General features: G+C 37.5%; 1 protein-coding gene across 1 annotated transcript in view; it reads right to left on the bottom strand.

The window, feature by feature from the left end:
* Positions 1-20,731, bottom strand: part of LPP (LIM domain containing preferred translocation partner in lipoma) — a 645,020-nt gene that overhangs the window by 348,525 nt on the left and 275,764 nt on the right. The window contains exon 6 of the mRNA XM_069472792.1: positions 16,858-16,970. Within this exon, the coding sequence (XP_069328893.1) occupies positions 16,858-16,970 (113 nt within the window). The remainder of the gene's footprint in view (positions 1-16,857; positions 16,971-20,731) is intronic.

Consider the following 20,731-nt stretch of genomic DNA (forward strand, 5'->3'; position numbering starts at 1 on the left):
CAGGGGGCAACAAGCTGGTAGTTGGCCAAGATGTTCACTGAATATGAAGGAACATCCCCATTTCCTCCCTGTGCCTTCCCTGGCCCCTGTTTCTCTGGGACATCAGAGCATATCTTGCTCTACCAGGTTTTGCTGACTCTGGTCTCCTATTCTGCATGAGCCCTTGACGTGCATAGTTGAGGTTGAGGAATCTGTGCCTAGTGGGTTTGAGGTTTCATCAAGAAAAAAAGGGGAAACTTACATGATTTCATTTAGTAACTATTTTCACTACAAAAAAATTCCTATATTTATTTTTTTGCCTTTTTAAATGGCACTAAGGAAACACATGCCAGACTGCCATGAAAAGGGGCTGTACTTTCCAAACAGTAGCAATGACTAAAAATAGAAAAGCTTGATTTGCTCAAGATGTATATAACTTCCTCTCCCATTTCCCTTCTCCATCACCCTGAGTCAGGGCACAGAAGCAGTACACATTGAACTCTCTGCATGCTTACAGCAGCATCAAAAGCATCAAAAGGGTGACAAGTACAGCACATACTCCATAGTCCTTTCCTAGAGAATTCCTATTGCCAAGTCAAAGAAAGAATGAATCAATCAATCCAAAAATATCAACCAAGCATCTACTCTGTGTTCTCACAATGGAATAATAACTATGACCTGTGATCCAGCCTTTACGCAAATGAACAAGAAAGTAATGGAAACATTAGAGGCCCAGGAGTCAAGAAACCACCAATTGAGGCTGGTGCCAACTTTCCTAATAATTGTGTCACCTTGAACAGTTCACTTAAGAAATCTGGTCTCCCGTTTCCTCATCATAAGAAACATCAGATGGACTGAGACCATTTCAAACCTGGTGTGCCAAGATTTATGACTTTAAATGATTTCTACAGATGCCCCCATGTGATTTTATGATTCTGGCTTTATGAAATATAGTTTGGTGGCAAGATTAATGTACATGAAATGATTACATCATTCCACAAAGAGAAATATATTAAGTGGCAGAAAAATCAGTCTTAACTAATTTATCCACTAACTGACTCATAGTAGCCTTTACTATGAACAAGAAATTGCTGGATACCTGATACTCATTATCTTAATCCTCAAAATAACTTTCTAAGAAACTATTACTAATATTCCATTTTGCAAGTAAAAATGAGAAATGCAGAGGTAAGAAACAGAGCAGGGCCTCTGAGCACTAAACCCTGAGCACATGTCACTACACCATGCTACCCAGTCAAAAGAGTGAGGATACAGAGACTCGAGACATTAGGATGATTCAGATGTATCAGACACACATGAGGAAAAAAGTAGAAATTCAGTTAGGCTTTCAGAAATGGGAAGGATTACTGATCCATTGAAAGATGAGGATGCTGCAGGTAGCAAGAAAGACACAAGAAAAATTAACCTGACATATGAAGCTGACAATGAGGATATCAGCCTCAAAGAGCAGAGACTGTACAAGAAGCACAGTGGGAAATAAGGTGTGCTGTATAGGGTGAGGTAGGTCATTGAGTACTCAGAAAAACCAGCCAAGAGAAGAAATTCAATGTGGCAGGCAATAAAAAGCCACAGGAAGAAAATAACATTTTTTGAACACTAATTGGTTATGGATACACAGCTGGAATACGAAAAAGACATAATCAAGGCAATCAGTCAATTGTAATACAGAGAAGACATAAATTAGGATGATGGGCAGAAAAATAAAGAGATTAGAGTGAACCTGACAGTCATTTTTGAGCCAAAAAGTGTCAGATTTGGGTGACGGATATACAAAAAAAGCAAGACGTATCATCAATGACCACCAAGTTTAGGGTTCGGGAGACTAGAAAGTATGGTGGCATCAGAATTAAGTCTTAGAGTAGGATGATGAACAGAATTTGGGACATATTGAATGTGAAGAGACAGAAGGTTTTTCCAATGGAAAGATCCAACAGATAAATAAAACAATAGTTGTCAAGGGAAAAGACAGTGCCAAGAGTCATAAGCAGTTCAAATTATTAGAGAAACAAAGATCAAAGTTGACTCCATTATAGTTGTGACTTCTACTGAGAAATGGCAGAACAAAGGGAGAATTCTGAATGGGCACCTAAATTTAAAAACAGGAAAAAAGGAGGAAGAAGATCTGGTAATGAAGAGAGAAAATGAATAGCTGCATATATAGCAGATGAATCAAGAAAGTTCTGTTCACTGAAAATCAAGGGAGGAGAAAGGGATTCTGGGAAGGAGGCAGAGAAGAATGCACTAGAAATCTGTCTACGCACCTAGACAACCATTGCACTGGCAGAATCACTATGAGTTAACTATTTTGGAAATTTGGATTCTATTAGTTTCCAACTTCTGGAGGAAGCCTTGGATAGTAAATTGGTAAATTGTGGTTAATTTAGGTCAATTTCAGCTCTTAACACAATAGTAGCTCCCCCACCTCTCAGTCCCTTGGTAGGCAGCTGTCACATGTTCCTGGAACAGCTTTCCTGTTGCTTACATGACCCAGAGTGGGCAAAAAGGACATAGTCTTCCACATATCAAGGATCTGTGCAATGAACACTGATTGCTGATTCTAACCACAGACATGAAGAAAAAGAGGCAGATGTTGCCTCTTTGATGTTGCACCTTCCACTGTCGCTGAAGTGACTTCCAGGGTAGTTAAAGGGCCAATACTTTTTGTCCTCCCTTTATTTTACTCTTTTTCTCATTTTGAGAAGCAGACATTGATGACTAGGACATTCAAAAGCAATCACATATATGGAGGAAATTAGAAAGTCACCACATATACCCAGGTGAATGTGTAGGCTCAGAAAATACCCCACACCTTAAGTTTGTACCTAAGGCTGATACTCAGCATAAAGACAAAAAACAATAATCCAAAGAACAAAAAAAGTAATTAATAAAAACTCCATAAAACAGCAAACCCTGGAGAAGGGAGACGATCTGATTTTCAGAGTTGCCATATTAATAGATTCAAATGTATACTTTTCAACAATTAAAAAAAAATCAGCAGACATAAAGAAACAGGATAGTATCGCCTATTCAAACCAAAACCAAAACAAAAATCCCAACAGAAACTGTACCTAAAATATAACCAATGGTGGATCTTCTTGACAAAGACTTTAAAATTATTGTCTCAAAGATCTCAAAGATCTAAAGGAAGGCAAGGAGAAATGCAAGAAAATTATTTATGAACAAAATAAAAATATCAAAAGAGAAAAAAACTTAAAAAGAAACCAAAAAGCAATTCTGGAAATGAAAAGTACAAGAACCAATATGAAAAATTCACTAGAGAAACTCAAGGGCGATTTGAGCAGGGAAAAGAAAGAATCAGCAAATTTGAAGATGGGTCAATGTAAATTAATGAGTCTAAGGAAGAAAAAGGAAAAAGATTTAAGTCAGGTGAACAAAGCCAAGGAACCTGTGGGACACCATCAAGTATTATGAAATTATGCATTGTGGGATTTCCAAAAGCATAAAAGAGAGAAGGGAAAGAGAATATGTGAAGAAATACTGACCAAAAACTCCTCAAATTTAATGCGAGACATGAATATAAACATCAAAGGAGCTCAAAAAAGTCCCAGAAAGATGAACTCCAAGAGACAAACACTCAGACGCCTTATATTCCAACTTTCAAAAGACAAGGACAAAGAGAAAATTTCAAAAGCAGCAAAAGATGTGAGTCATGAAACACAAGGAATCCTCGATAAGATTATCCTCATATTTTCATCAGAAATTCTGGATGACAAAGATAGGGAGCTGATATATCCAAAATGCTAAAAGAAAAAAAAAAAAACTGTCAACTAAGAATCTTACATCTGGCAAAACATTCCTTCAGAAGTGAAGGACAAATTAAGACATTCCCAGAAAAATGGATCCATGACCTAAAGGTAAGACCTAAAACTATAAAACTCTTAGAATAAAGCATAGGGAAAAATCTTCATGACCTTGGATTTGGCAACGAATTTTTTAATATGACACCAAGGGCACAGACAACACAAGAAAAAATAGAAAAACTGCATTTTGTAAAAATGTGAAATCAAAAAATGCTACCAATGGTGTAAAAAGGCTATCTACAAAATGGGAGAAAGTATTTGTGAATCAACTCTGATAAGGGATTCATATTTAGAATATATAGAGAACTCATAAAACTCAAAAAATAAAAGTTCAATTCAAAAATGGATAAAGAAACTGAATAGACATTTTCCCCAAGTAAGATATCCAAATAGCCAATAATCACATAAAAAGATGCTTAGTATTACTAATCATTAGGGAAATGCAAACCAAAACTACAATGAGATACCATCTCACATCTATTAGAATGGTTACTATATTAAAATAAAATTAAATTAAAAAAACAGAAAATAAGTGTTGGTGAGCACGGGGAGAAATCTGAACCCTCGTGCACTGTTGGTGGGAATGTAAATGGTACATCTCTGTGGAAAACAGCATGGTGGTTCCTCAAAAATTAAAAATAGAATTACCCTGTGACCCAGCAATTCACTTCTGGGTATATACTCAAAAGAATTGCAAGCACGGTCTTAAGAAGTTATTTATATATATCCATGTTCACAGCAGCATTATTTAAAGTAGCTAAAATGGGGAAGCAACCCATGTGTTCATCAACAGATGAAAGGATAAGCAAAATGTGGTATATACACCCAATGGAATATTATTTAGCCTTAGAAAATTTGGAAATTCTGACGTGTTAAGATATGAATGAACCTCGAGGACATCATGCTAAGTGAAATAAGCCAGTCACAAAAAGACAAGTACTGCATGATTATAAAGTGTATTTGTAGAGTTAAAATCATAGAGACAGAAAGTAGAATGCTGATTGGCGGGGCAGGGTGAGAGAGAAATGAGGAGTTACTATTTAATGGGCATTGAGTTTCAATTTTGCAAGATGAAATGAGCTCTGAAAATGGATGTTGGTGATGGTCGCACAACAATATGAATGCACTTAATGCCACTAAACTGTAGCCTTAAAAATGGTTAAGATAGTAAACTTCATATGTGTTTTACCACAGTTTTAAAAATTGGAAAAAAAAAAAAAAAAGGAGGTTCAAATCACCAAGATTTCACCTGCTCGAAAGATACCAGAAAAAGAACGGTTGTAGGGGGAGGAAAGGAGGTGGTAAACCCATACAAGAGCCATTTCTGTAGAACTGAAATAAGTTAGTCCATGCTGGGACTCTTGCTTAAATCCTCACTACAGAGAGAAACACAGTAGAGTGGGAACGGGTGGAGAGGGGGTCTCATTTAATGAATCTGTAACTCTACGAAAACACTTCCATGTAGTTGCCATGGCCCAAAACTGCTTTCTGTACCCATTGGGTCAGAAGGGAATTACTAAAGTGACACTGTCTGACTTTCAATGAACTAAAAGGAAATGAAAACAATCCTCTAGGCACATCTCCGCTTATAAAATAGTTTGATTTAAATTGATAATAAAAATGATGAAGTCTTCTGAATGTGCACAGTGAAATATTCTTCTGGTTGCTGTATTTTCTATTCAATTGTTTGATCATCTCTTCACAAAATACCTAACTCTGAGCCAGCCAGGTACTCTTTGAAGGTCTGACACAGCACTTTGACTCTGAAGTGCACATGGTGTAGTCAGTTACAGTTTGAATCAATCTCCGTTCAGGAGTAGTCTGTCATTTTCTTTTCAATATACATCATACCAGCAAATACTCCATTTAAAAACCATGCAATTATTCCTTGCTCTAAATATGAGGATGATATAATTGCTAATGAAAAGAATTAAAGCTCAAGGATGCTAAAATAATGTCACAAAATTATATTTTTAAGATAAATCCTTTAATTACTGAATTAGGATTGCTATCATTGGTTTATTTTCATCTGCCTGTTAACACAAACCAGGAGACAGGAGGTATAGGATTATCATACTATCGTACTATTTCTATGGCTATAGCAACTGAGATTTGGCTCTAAGGCTTAATCTGCCCCAAATCACATATCTTTATGTGTCATCTACAGTTCAGAAGAGGAGGTGGTTATAGGACAGATCACGTTTCTTTAAGCACTAAAGGGAATGAGAGAAACTATCACGGAAGGAAGATATTTCTTCCTTAGTTTCTTCCCTCTCATAAACCAAATCCTTTATTTCAAAAAATTACAGAAAAGTCACATTTCTTATAATGTGAAACCTCTCTTTCATACATAATCCCTATCCTCATTTTTTAAAAAACTGCCATAGAAACATTTTTCCACTAGGTAGCCCCAATTTTACTTATTTTTTTTTCAGTAATAAAGATTGACATCTTTACTAAATTTTATTGGTAAGAGACATATAAAAATAAATTAAAAATATGGAAATAATTCCATTTTAAAGGTCTATAAACAGTTTTCTATACTTTAACAGCAAAGTGCCTTCTTCCAATCTGCAGAAATCTAGACAATTTAAAAAAAAAAAAAAAAAAGAGGCCGAAGACAACATTGCAATAGAGAATTCTCCAACAGAACTCGTAAGAGCAAATAATGAAAGTACTAGGAAAGGAAAGTGACAACTGCGGCTTTCTTTCCTTAACTGAAAAGGAATATAAAAAAAGTAACAAAGCAAAGACTGCAAAAGAGAGAGGGAGAAATATTAATAGATTGGCATGTCTCAAAAAGTTACAAGGCTTGATCCTTACCTGCGCCACTTAGTACCATGGAAACCTGGAACGGTGCTTAACCTCTCTGCACCTCGGTCTCCTCACTAGTACAAGATGGAGAAATATCCCTAACCCTCCCTTTTCAGAAGTTTTTTAAAGGCTCAAGTGAGATACAGCATTTGAAAGCCTTTTATTTAAAAAAAAAAAAAAATCAATTTTAGAATTTGTAGGATAGGAGGCCTTGGGCATGTCAAACTAACAAAAGCTAATGATAAAATAATGATAATAATATAATAGCTTAACCCCTCAAGGGCTATTATAAGCACTGCATGCAATAATACTTTTTAAGTTATCTAGTAAGAGTGCAAAAATACTTGACTTTTCAATGGATCAAGTAAAATCAGCTATGCAAAAAAAAAAAAAACCCTTCCTAAAACATTAGACTTTCAAAGTGCTATATTTGGAAATGAAGTATGAGTTAATGCCCTAGGTTTCTGGTCCTGGCATCCTCTGCTCCCTCTTTTGCTGCTTCTTTCAGAACAAGTTGTTTTGTGCCCATGTTGAGTGGATTATGTAAATTACAAAAGAACTAAAGGATTTGTGAGCCCAACAGGGCTAACTTACCAAATCCATGGATAAGAAGTACATGGTACAATCTGTGAGGGGTTTGTTAGATAATATGCTGGAGGCTGGGATGGAAGATGTGCTTATTTCCACTAAAGAATTACAAAGAAAGCTACCTTGGTGGTCCGTGGCCACTAGCCATCAACACATATTGTTGATGACTCGAGTTGCTTTTTGAGGATTTAAGAGGATCTGCCTTCACTCATTTATAAAAAGTCCCCAAAATGCCTTTTCGTTTTTGTCTATTTAAAAATAAATCACTGCTTCCATGGTACTTGTCAAATCCCAAACAAACTGCCTCAACTTTGAGCCTCGACTTTTCTTTTCATGTGTTACATTGTATTTGTGCTGTTATAATGTATTCTGCAAATTGTAAACACCGTGAAAATATAAAGAACTGATATTTTATTACCAAGGCATTGAATTCTATAGCTGTAAAAGACCTACCTGATTGTTTAATTCAATCACTCATTTTACAGAGGAAGTTTGTGGGAGTATTTTTTTTTCCCAAAAACGCGTAAAGTCCCCAAGCACGTAAGAGTAAGGGATGGGATCACGGTGAATTTGGGGAGGTGTGGTACAAATCACACGGCAGTGCCAACTGCAGCAGATCCCAGCACAGACGCCAGCGAGCCCAGAATGGCACAACAGTAACTGCACTTACTGAGTCTTAGCATGAGTCAGTCACACACAACGTTCCATCTGTATATTATCTCTTTGAAACATCACAACAATCCAAAGAGGTAGGCACAATAATTAGGTCCATTTTACAGAGGATTAACTGGGGCTAAGAAAGGCTAAACAGCACAGCCTTGAGTCATGCAGCTGGTGAGCAGGGAGCCAGGTGTGAACCCCGGAGGCCCGGAACTAGCACTTAAATTGTGAACCATCATGCTGTGTTGTCCCTAAAACCATCCTTGGCTTAGATGACGTAATCGGGGAGCACTTTTCTGTGAGGAAGTCCTCACAGGCAGAAGAGTGGGGCTGAGATAAATAGCAAAAGGTACCAGAACCTGAGCTGACTTCAAGGTGCCACACCAAAAAGGGTGAGGGGGTGGGAGAAGGTTCCTTGGAAGGGATGTTCAGGGTATATAATGAAAGCCAGCCAAAAGAGCAGTGAAATGACATAATGAGTTTATCCTGCTTAATAGAAAGTACTCTGCCACAATCGCCAACACTCTGGTGACAGTCATTGAGAAGCAGAGTCATGGGTGGGGAAAACAGTGAGGGAGGAAACCCAGAGGGCTTGAGAACTCCACCGGAGACCGCCACACCGAGGGGCTGGCCGCAGCCCCCGCTGCGCTGGCTTGGCGTGTATGCACGGCAAGGGAAGTAGGGGCTTTCCCTCCTGCCTGTGGATCCCCAAAGCAACATCCTCCAGGGCTGGTGTGAAGCTTGCTGATCAGCTCTTGGCCTGTGCATCTAATTAGGGCGACTCAGTTCTGCTGGCCTGTTCCCCTAATTACACCGACTGGGTGAAGACTGGATGCGTGTACCCTATGGTCACTCCGCTTTTTAAAAAACTATATATTCATGATTTAGACAAAAGATAAAGTTATCTAAAGTGCAGGCTATCTAAGTCATCCCGAATAACAGACCCAGAGCCATCCTCTACAGAATATTCTCCCCAAATTCAGGTGGATATCACATTTATCAGTCAAAAGCAGACTATCACCACAACAATTAAAAAGAAAGAAAGAAAGAAAGCAAGTAATAGGAATTCTTCCATACGGTGGAACTATTGCAAAAAGAAAAGCAATATGAATGATAGAGAAAAATTCCAATACCATGGAGTAGGAGTCCACAAAGAAGAAAAAAGGCAAATGAAATATTAAAATGCTTTTTTCAAATTAATACTCCCAAAAAAATCCCCCTTAGCTAAAAAATATCCCCCTTCCTCAAATCAAACGGAATCACTGAACGCTGAGTAGGAATGGTGGGGTGACTGTGAGGGAAACTGTATCTAGACATAGTGTAGTAAGAATGCTGAATCCTACCAATAAAGCTTATAGGCCAAACAAGGAGAAGTTACTAGATTGGAAAAAGAATCAGACTGGCATCTGATTTTTCATCTACAGCACTAAATACTAAATGATACTAAATGACAGTGCGTAAATCTTTTTACAATATTGAGGTAAAGGAAATTCGACTCAGCTTGCAGCCAAATTTTTAATCAAATATGAAGGCAAAAACAAGTCATTTTCAGACATACAAAGACTCAAGAAATACATCACCCACATAGCCTTCTTATAAACTACGCAGTGATGAAGTACTGTGGCAGAAAAAAAATATATAACAGGATGATGAATATAAGAAAAAAACCAACCAAACAAAAAACAGTACAATAAGCAAGTAAAAATTATAGTTTAACTATTAATAATGTGGTTGTACAATTTAATGAAAGAAACAATTCCTAAAAGAGATTTGGTATAAAGTTAAAACTATTACAACACATTCTTCAAATGGTTTTAATGATGCTTGGGATGAAGAAGGGAGGAGAAGAAAGCTCAAACTTCATTTGGCATATTCACTGGGGGTGGAGGTATATATGCAGATCACAGTTGCCTTCACACAGAAACATATTTGAAAATTCTTTATATGATTTGATTTGTTTACATTACATTCACATAAACAGAAAAATGCACATTACTTTTTTTTGTAAGTTAAAAAAAAACAATAAATACATTTCAGCTTTGAAGAAACCACTAAGATTCTTGATAGAAGAGACAAAAATGGGATAAAAACTTCCAATGACTCAGAGAGAACCAATTGCAGTTTCATTTGAGCAAAGGAAATTTTCTGTAATATGCAAGCATAGTAAATTACTCCCTACACAGACACTCAGGAGCTAAAGCAAATCTAACCTCATCAGTCATCCCTACATATAGCAGAAGTGACCACAACCAGTTTCCCCATAAGACTTTTCTTTGTCCAGCAATTAACAAATTTTTTACTACAGAAAGCATGAAGGAGCTGTCCTAGATTCTTTCTAAGTCGTGACGGTAGTGATAGAGGGCTGATAAGGTGAGTAGGTGGGTGTATGCATGTGCACACATACTCCACTATCAATCTCGGGGGAAAGGAAAGGGTTTACCTCTTTAAATAAATTCTTAAAAAATAAGGAGGAGAAACTATGCCATTCCATGGAAAACGATCCCAGATGCTAAATGAAACAATGGAATACTCCCTGCCGACTCTAGGTCTGCTACTGTCAAAGACATTTTTACAAGTCCAGACACCAAAAAATTTCCCTCTCTTCTCATCTGGATAACCAGAGGATGACTCAGAACAAAAAGAAAACAGGAAAACTTTGACATTCGCTTCTAGAAAGTCACATTAACCAGAGCCAACAACATGCCTAAGAACCTACCCAGCCTTGCTAAACACACACTGACCTACATATATGGACCATAAAAATGGGTGATAATTGAAAAGCAAGCTGCTGCTGCTGCTGCTACTGTTGCTGTCAGGGTCACAAACAACCTACAGATCAACTAGGGGGTGCTGACCCAAAAGGAATGAGGCAAAGGCCAGGAAGAAATAAGCGTCTCAGTCACCCCTTTGGTGTGTTTTCATGGATCAAGATATCTTTGTGTTCTCACCCTACAGAATGGATAAGCACTTCAGAATGCACTAAAGTTTTGCTGCTTTGGTTTTGCTCTGACACTATTGTCCACTACTTCCACTCTTAACCTCAGTAGCCAGGATCTTCTTTTATACCCAGCCTCCTCCTTTCTCATCACACTAACAGGCAGCAGAATGAACGACCTCCAAGACAAGGTATGTTCAAACCATATAAAGCCAGTCCAGCTTCCAATTTCTGTGAGCTCATGAATGAATGTCGCCATGGCTGTGGGCTGAGTTCTTTATGTCTAGAGGCAAAATCCTGTCATTCCAGACCTGTGACCATGCTAGTACTAGACAGAATCACAAGACACAAATTCCAGGGCCAGTCCTGCTAAACCTTCACCAGATTTTCAAATTATCATTGTTAAATGAAATATATACCATGGGTAAGCAGAAAAATGATTATAAGCCACCATTGACCATGCACATTTATGAGCTTTGAATTGAATTATTTTCACAAGAATAGGACTGAGTTTGCTTAGGAGCTTTTGGAAGCTGACTTTAAAGCAAATGATTTCAGAAGTTTCTCTTTTTCTCCTCTTTTCACTAACTCTGGGCATAGCTTATGTTACTCTGTTCTCACTTTCTCATTAGAAAAGTCACCTCTTTCAGTAGCTTTATTGATTAACTCCTTGAAGCAGAGGGCACCTCTCTCTCTCCTGAACTGACCATTCCTCTGACTTGGCATCATTTTTTAAGAGGGTAGAAAGGAAATCAGTGTGAGAAAATCATAAACGGAAAAATTTCAGTTCAATAAGAAAAAGAAATTTTTAACATTTGGAGTAACCAGCAATGGACAAAATGAATCTGTTTGCTGAGGTGAAGGGCCCAGGGTTACATGAGCACACACAGCCATGCTCCCTGAATGAACAGAAAGGAGAGAACACCAGCAGTAAGCAACCACTGGATAGCAACCAACTGAAAGCAAGCTACGGGGCTGGGCCACAGTGAGAGAAGTGTAGAGTTCTCAACTGGAGGTCATGGAGAAAAGTCAAGCAAAGATGTTGTAAGAAGAGGAAGTTAAACATTGAGTACATAAACTCAAAGCCATCAGATATCAGCAGGTAAGTCCCCAAGGATCTCAGGGAAGTTTACCAGACAACTCAGAATTGTTTGCATGGAGTTTCCTGCAAGCACAACATATTTTGCTTTATAGTGTGTTAACAGTATCAGTTGGCACCCAACAACAGACCTGGGGCTGTTCACCTTTATATTTAAAATAATAAAAACATCTGTAACGAATTGTTAGTGGTTTCAGAACAAAGGGTAAATTCCACGGCTGGAAATCCAAGGCCTATCACACTTAGTTTGTGCTTTCCCTCCTGTCCAGTTTTATTCTGCTTACTTTCTTGCTGAAAACTCCATTCCCCTATCTGAAAATTAAGGACCTACCCAGCTATCAAAGTTCAGTTCAGTTGAAATTGTTTCTAAGAATCCTTCACACATTCCCCCAATCACAGTTCATTTATTTCCCTTACCCTCCACCACTAACACAGGACTTGGTGCTTCTGATCAAAGCATGGTGACTACAGAGTAATTTATCATAAAACACCTTAATTTAAAGACTGTTTACATGCATCTCCCAAACATGATTCTAAGTACTGTATCTGATCTATTTTTTTATCCTTCAACATTGCCTCACGTATAATAGTTACCTATAAACATTTTGTTAAATTGAAAAAAAAAATTACAAGATTCAAATGACAGAAAGGGACTTGATATATAATCTCTAATTCACTTGTAAACCTGAAACTCTATGAGACATTTTCCCTCCTTGTAACTACAATAAGGAATATTATATACCTGCCCATGAGCTGGCTAAAAAGAAAAAGAAAATGCCAACTGTGGCATCAGATCGGAACAAAGCTGACAGTCCCAAGGTTGAAACTCAGAGCACTAGACCAATGATGCCAAATTCTAAGGCTATAATCCCTAACATAGGTATCTGCTTAGACAAGGTATTCAATTTACACGGAGTGAAGGAAGAACAAACGAATGAATAAAGTGGTTGCTACAGGGTCACTCCCAATGTCACAGGCACTGAGGTCAAATTGATCCTGGTAGAAAAGCAAACCAAATCTTTTCTTTGTTTTTCAAGATTCATCTTTTCCCATAAAAATGAGGATTGTCGGCCGGGCGCAGTGGCTCACACCTGTAATCCTAGTACTCTGGAAGGCCGAGGCGGGTGGATCGCTCGAGCTCAGGAGTTTGAGGCCAGCCTGAGCAAGAGTGAGACCCCATCTCTACTAAAAATAGAAAGAAATGATATGGACAGCTAAAAATATATATATAGAAAAAAAATTAGCCAGGCATGGTGGCGCATGCCTGTAGTCCCAGCTACTCGGGAGGCTGAGGCAGAAGGATTACTTGAGCCCAGGAGTTTGAGGTTGTTGTGAGCTAGGCTGATGCCACGGCACTCTAGTCCAGGCAACAGAGCGAGACTGTCTCAAAAAATAAATAAATAAACAAATAAATAAAAATAAAATAAAATAAAATAAAAAGATTGTCAAAACCAGAATCCTTGACACCAAATATTTATTTGCCTTTGTGAAGAAAAAAAAGTTTATAGCATATATCAAAAATTCAGAGAGCCAAGCAAAGCTCCGGCAGCACCTGGTCCTTCCGGATAAAAGCATGTAACCCCTGCTCTGAGTCTCAGAGCCTTACCATCCAATAGAGGACTAAAGCAAAATCAAGTGCACAGGCCATCTGGGACAGTGGGAAGAAGGTCAAGTCCAGGAGTTAAAATTTGTCAAATGCAGTAGGAGTCCTCTCAAAACTGCAGGATCTACAACTCCTTGGGTCTCAGTTTCCCCTTTTCCAATAAAAGGAAATTAATTCATTCAGCACGTACTCAAAAGGGCTACAACTAGATGCTTGGCTCCAGGGTAGGACTAAATCAACTCCGAGGTCCCTCTCAGCTCTGAAAAATCTTACAATTCTTATAGTCACATTCAGTAGACATTCTTTTGGCTCTGACTTGAAAATCTGGCTAGAAACAAACAGACTTCTACATAAAAACACACATTTACCAGCTATAATTTGGACTTGGCAACATACGGTTTCACCATGGCTGAGAGGAAAAAGAGCAAAATTTTCTGCAGTGATCATACTACTCTAGGCTACATCAAGCTCATATCTAAAGGAGGTGCAAATATGGCCAGAGCAGGGCCAAGCCACTATCACCTGCAAGTCTCTACCACACAAGAGAAGGGCATGTCCATTTCCTTTTGAACTCATCAACAATCTTCCATACAAAGAGTCTCAAAAATAACATGCCACTCCCTACCAGATTTGTCCCTTTCTATTTGGCTAACTTTATTTTTTATCCTCCTCCCTTCTGTTTTACAGGGAACATTAGCCAACATGGCAACAGGCTTTTTGTTTATTTCCTTCCTCTTCAAAAACAAAGGCATGGTTTGAGTGCATTTACCAGAATAAGGTCCACGCAGAAAAAGACTTTTTATAATTTTATGAAAGCTTCATGTTTGATTTTTTTAATGGAACCCATTGGCAAAGCCTTATTATTGCTTGTACATAGTAATACTATAATATCAAAATATCCATACAGCCATTTCAGTTTATACTTTCAAATCCATCTGTATTTCATTTAATCATAAGAGGTAGGTATGTTCACCTGGTTTTTAATTGTGAGGAAACTGGGGCTAGACAGTGTAGTTCACTCAAGATCACATAACTAGAAAAAGCTGCATAACTACCTTTCAAACACAAGTCTTCTGTAACTAGTTCAAACAACCTTTTGAGAATTAAAGATTTAAAATGCAACAAAATAGTTCCCACAACAATCCAAGAGAGAAAATAGAGTGAACTTTTTAGTTGTTCATGTTAAACAATATACAAAAAAAACAACCTCAACAAAATAAGAGCAAAGGTATATAAAACGAAAACCCTAAGGGTTTTTTCTTTTTAATTTTTTATTAAAATGACTAAAAATAAGGCAAATCAATCACATTAATTTTATTTGCTAAGGATTCTATTGCATAAAATAAATATAAACATTGTAGTATTCTTGTTAATTGTTGGCACCTGATCTTTGATTTTATTATCTTACAGCAAAATAAAATGCAGGAAATTTGTGACATATATGAAAGACAAAAAAAAAAAAGATTAATAGCCTTTAAAAGATCTAGACTCTAAACTGAATTGGAACTTAGTGGTTAAAACTTGAACTTACTATTATAATTTCAGCTGATCAATAATATGAAAAGCTTCTTCTCTTTCTTAGCATCTACTATATGGAAATACATTCCCCAAGAAGATCATATGGCCATTCTCTCCTCTCCTTCTTCAAGTCTTTAAATGTCACTTTCTTAGTGAGACATTAGTGACTCTGCCCACTCTATGTAAGCCATATCCCATTCCCTGTTTCCCGGGCCATAGCACTCATCCATTCTAATGTCCTTGGTAATGTGTATATTAATATTTTGTTTACTTCCACTAGTTCCATAAACTTGTACATTCCATGACAGCAGAACCGGGTCTGTGGTTTTGCTATAAAATTCCTAGTGCTCGAATAATGCCCATCCACAGACAGAATATTTGTTGAATGAATGAATCATTTCTTCCTTTATCTCCTCCAACTCAAAATTTAGGAGATAGAAAGTCAGACAATAGATTGAATTATTTAAGCAGATATTCCCTATGGCTTTTCCTCTTTTACACTTACTTATGAGAAATTTTAAACATATACAAAGGTAGACAGAATATTAGAATAAACTTCCATGCACCAACAGTTACCAACTCATAACTAACCTTTTTTCACCTACTTTCTCACTCAGTAGTTTTTTAATCTCATTATTTTGAAACAAATACCAGACACCATTCCATTTTACCCACAAATACTTTTGTGTCTCTAAAAGAAAAAAAACACTCTTTTTTCTTTCATATGTCTATACTAACATAATCACACCTAAAGATATAACAATAATTCCAGGACTTTATTAGTATTTCTTCCTGACATGAATGAGTTCTTCAGTCTAAAAGGTGGCTGTTGGTCACCAGTCACCTAATGGTTACACAGTCTGAGAACTACTTCTAATGTCACTTATGACATTAGTTGAGTTAATTTTCAATCACCAATCTCTGGAACATAAAAGTTTTATTTAATTGGTACATATCTACAATGTGCATCCTTGAAATTACCCAGAATAGAAAACTCTAAGGATTTTTGATGTTGCTATTGCTAGGAAAATGTTGCTGACCAAGAGGACCTACAGTGACCGAGCAGAGGCTTAAAATGTCAGCCTTACTCATTTCAAATACAATGTTTATAAAGAGAGAACAAAGGCAATAAGAAGACATGGTCATGTTCCCCCAGGATAACAAAAAAAATGATGACTTCTCAAATGGCATTCCTAATAAAATATGGTATATGTATACCATGGAGTTCTACTCAGCCACAAAAAACAATGGTGATCTAGCACCTCTTGTATTATCCTGGATAGAGCTGGAGCCCATTCTAAGTGAAGTATCACAAAAATGGAAAAACAAGTACCACATGTACTCACCATCAAATTGGTATTAACTGATCAACACTTATGTGCATATATAGTAGTAACACTCATCAGGTGTCAGGCAGGTGGGAGGAGGGAGGAGGGGATCAGTATATTCACACCTAATGGGTGTGGTGTGCTCCGTCTGGGGGATGGACACGCTTGAAGCTCTGACTCGGGTGGGCCAAAAGCAATATATGCAATCTAAACATTTGTACCCTTGTAATACGCTGAAATAAAAAAAAAATGGCTTGGGGTTTTGACACAAAATTAGTAGGTAAAAGGATTTTTCAGGGCTTCAGAGGATTAAGCCAGCAGAACTCTGAGAAGCTTGAGTTGGCCATTTTGCATTAAAGTACCTTAGGTCCTTGTTAGTTGTAAAGCTCTCTACAGGCTCTGGATAAATGTTTATCCACCACAGAAACAATCACCAAATTCATGAGCTTCCTGACATGACTTATAAACATGACTTCAACTGCAGCTCTTACCTGCACTTTGAAAGCACCTTCATCAAGGGGTGGTGGAGGAGGGAAGTTTCCAGAGCCAGATGGGAGGGCACTGGTATCATCTAGAGGTGGAGGTGGGGGTGGAAGAAAATCACCTGCAGAAAGGAAATGCACACATTAAGTTAATAGGGATGCAATTTTGCAGTACTGTTAAAAAAGATGTATTTGCTGGCATTTTAGTCCTTCATAATTGGCTTTGACATGTAATTTTTTTGCCTTGTAAAGCAATTATTCCCTATCTTAGTTCTCCTCAGTTTAATTAGTAGCCTTAACTTTCAGAAGAAAGAGCCTCAGATTTGGTATTTAAAAGTGGCATAAAATCTAGTCTAGAGGGGTCGAATACATTAAAAAAGAGCAGGGAATGAACTTGGGTTGGGGGATGGGGTTACTAAATTATATTAATATAAGACTTGGTGCTTACCCTCAATACATTTTCAATCAAATAGAGGAGGAAAAATGTGTACACAAGTAAGGAAAATACAAGATGCAATTTATGAAGGTGTACAAACTTCTGGAAATTAAGACAAAGTAAAGCTTATGTCCAGGTAGAGGTACAGGGAAGGTTTACTGGACTGTATAATTGCCTTGAAGTATTATGATTCAGAGAACAAGCTCACTCTAGTTAGAAAGACAGAGGAACACAGGCATAGAGGTCAAAAAGCTCAGGTCATAGAGAATAAGGAGTAAGTCATAACATAGCAAAAATATAAGAATGTAAAATAAGACTAGTGAGATAAAAATTAGAGAGGTGATGAAAATAAGCTTTTTAAGTATGTTGCACATCTGGCAAGGGGTTTGAATTTTAGCATGCATGCACTAGGAAATCTACCAAGGATTTCAGAGAAAAGAACACTTGGTTACAATATGATTTATTAAAGACTACACTAAAAGTATGTGTGTGGGGAGGTCTAAAAAATTTTTAAAAATAAAAAAATAAATAAAAGTATGTGCAGGACAGATTAGGAGCAACAGGAATAAGAAACATCCAATTTAGAAATCTATACGCAATCACAAAAGGAAATGAGAAGACTTTGGGATACCAAGAAACTCCAACATTTCAGACCAACAAGAACAGTATACTGTAGTTAGATTGTTGAAAGAGTGCATCTAATCTCTAAGTTCAGAGTTATAGACATATATATCCAAGAGCTGTATGGTTCATGGTATGGACTATTTTTAAATAGTCTTTGCAAGAAATTCTATTGGGAAAACAGAAATTTCCATCTTTAAACCTTTTCTCTACTTGTCCTTTTCCTTTTAAAAACAATGTTTTTGATGTGTTGGGGAAGCGGTCTTCTCTATTTATGAACAAGTAGTTTTTCCTTGCATTTCAGTCATTCAGCACTTAATGGTAGGGCACCACTCTCCATCATTTATCTCCATCATTAAATGAGTTGCTTTTGGATAGTATTAAAATAGCACAACTTCAGTCTTCAGAAAAAGAAGAGTCTAAGATTTGAAGGACGGGCACAGTGGAAGGATGGCCAATTGGTTTGGTTGTTCTGATACACCTTTGAAATGGTCCAGTTGGCCTCCATTCGCCTTGTAAATAAGTCTTAAAATTGGAAAAGTAGCTAACTGCTCTCAAGTCTAGCTCCTTCCAAATCCAGACTACTAAGCAGTCAAGCACACTATCTCTAGAGTACGCTCACAATGCCAGGCAGCATGTTAAGATTTCATACACGACCTCTCATTCATACAACAACCCTCTATGCTTACAGTTCTCAAACTTTAGAGTTCATCAGACTCTCCGTAAGGTCTTGTTAAAATACAGATTATTGGGTCCCAACTCCAGAGAGTCTGATTCAGTGGGTCTGGGGCGAGGCCCAATAATTTGCATTTCTAATGAGTTTCCAGGTGATTCTGATGTTATTGTGTCTGGAATCACACATTGAGAACCACGGCACTAAGCAAAGTACCATATTATTGGGTCTAAAGGATTAGTTAAATTCAATAACTTACATCATATAGAAAATTTTTTTACTTCTTCTCCTGGGTACACAAATCTAGAGACATACTTTGTCCATTTCCTTCCCAGGGTTGTAAGTGTCATAAACCTTTAGTAACTCCATTCAGTACTTTCAAACATTGGCTGCACACTAGAATCACCAAGGAAGCTTACCCAAAAATGCTGAGGCCCAAACTCCACCTCACACCAACTCTATCAGAATCTCCAGGACAGGAGAAAAGGAGTGAGGGAGAGGGGTCAGGCACCAGTACTCCTTTGAAATCCAGGTGATGGGGGGAGGGAGAATGAAAGAATGAATCAATGAATCAATCAATGAATCAACCAATCCCAGTGATTCTAATGTACAGCCAGGATTGAGAAAATCTCATTTGGCCACAGACTGCAAGACAAAATATTTAAAACCTGTTAAGTAAAGAGAACTGTCACCAAGTTCTTTTCTGGCTCTCAGAGTTATAACGCACGAGAAGCATGCTCACACTGAGACCCTAAGTGGTAAGGCAAAGGGGGGTTAGGTTACTGAATACATGACTGCCAAACTCTAGTTCACAGCTGATTTTCGGGTTTAAAATTCTGCCTGGACCTATGTCTTTTTCATACCCACTTTAAAAGAGGACTTCTGAGCACCCTCTTACACTTCCTCAGATCCTGTTACGTCACAGAGAATTGTCAGAACATCAGACAGAATCAGAACTGAACAAAACCTTGGAGATCATGTTATCAAACAGGCCCACGAAAGCCACATGAACAGTTCAAAATGTTCCAGCTAATTAATCTTAGAACAAAAGGTACAACATTCTGTCCTTTCCAACTACATCCTTCTTTACTCTGTTTTTCTAATAGAACTTAAACATAGCAAGACACAGGCTGATGACAATCCTGGGAACATGAAAAGGAACAGAAAAGAAAAATGAGATGTATTTCTTTAAAGAAATAACTTGAAAACAACATAGACGCTACATTCTAGGCAAAATTAGGCAGATTTTTAAAAGCCCTCATGATTAATAATAATTATCTGCTTTCTTTAGATCAATTACTAAGCCAGACCAAAGTTTTCAGTTTTTCAAGCACAACCATCAAAGGCTTCTTACTGCGTTCTTGAGAGAGAAGCTCACATTTTCAAAAGACACAGAGGGATGGATAATTGTCTAGAAAAGATACAAATGTGATAAAAGGAAAGAAAATGGGCCCCTTGGAGTTAAGCATAAACTCATCGGGATAGCTGGAAGGAAAAACTCTTAACAACTATTCTAAATCAGACTAAAAGTTATAAGAATTCCCACTTATACCTCATCATTTTAATATATAAGTAAACAAGAGAAAATGCTTCTAAGTTCAGCTTTAGACATGAGGCAGAATTTACACGTTTAAGGAAGATGGGAAAATAACAAAACGTGTTTATATGCGAGATCCTTTCCATTCCAGTAGATTTTTGAAAATAATGAAACAGCATGGAGCTTAGATGCTTATGTGGTGACTCTTCTGCAGGAAAGCACCTGGAGAAATTAGCTGAGACACCTTCCTGCTATCAATGCTAGGCTGCAGACCTCCACATTAGTGCATACCCTGTCCGCTCTTGCACGGGATATCCCAGTTCAACTCCCAGATCCTGTTACCTACAGGGATTTTGAATCAATCACACAGAAAAGTCAAGGAAAAAAAAAAAAAAAAACATCACCAGGTAATCAGCAGCAATATATCAAATCTAGGATAACATCTAAGTTTTAGAAGAGGGGAAGCGTGGCCACAAATGCTTGCCTACAAGTCTGGTTCACTCCATATCCCCCTTCTCTCACTGTCCAAAGCCTACCTACACACAAAATACATGTATGTCTCAATTTCCATGTAAAATGGTTTACTCGAAGTTACACAGCTAATGAAATACAGAGC

This window comes from Eulemur rufifrons, chromosome 7 (assembly GCF_041146395.1).
Source record: "Eulemur rufifrons isolate Redbay chromosome 7, OSU_ERuf_1, whole genome shotgun sequence".
In the NCBI taxonomy this organism is placed as follows: domain Eukaryota; kingdom Metazoa; phylum Chordata; class Mammalia; order Primates; family Lemuridae; genus Eulemur; species Eulemur rufifrons.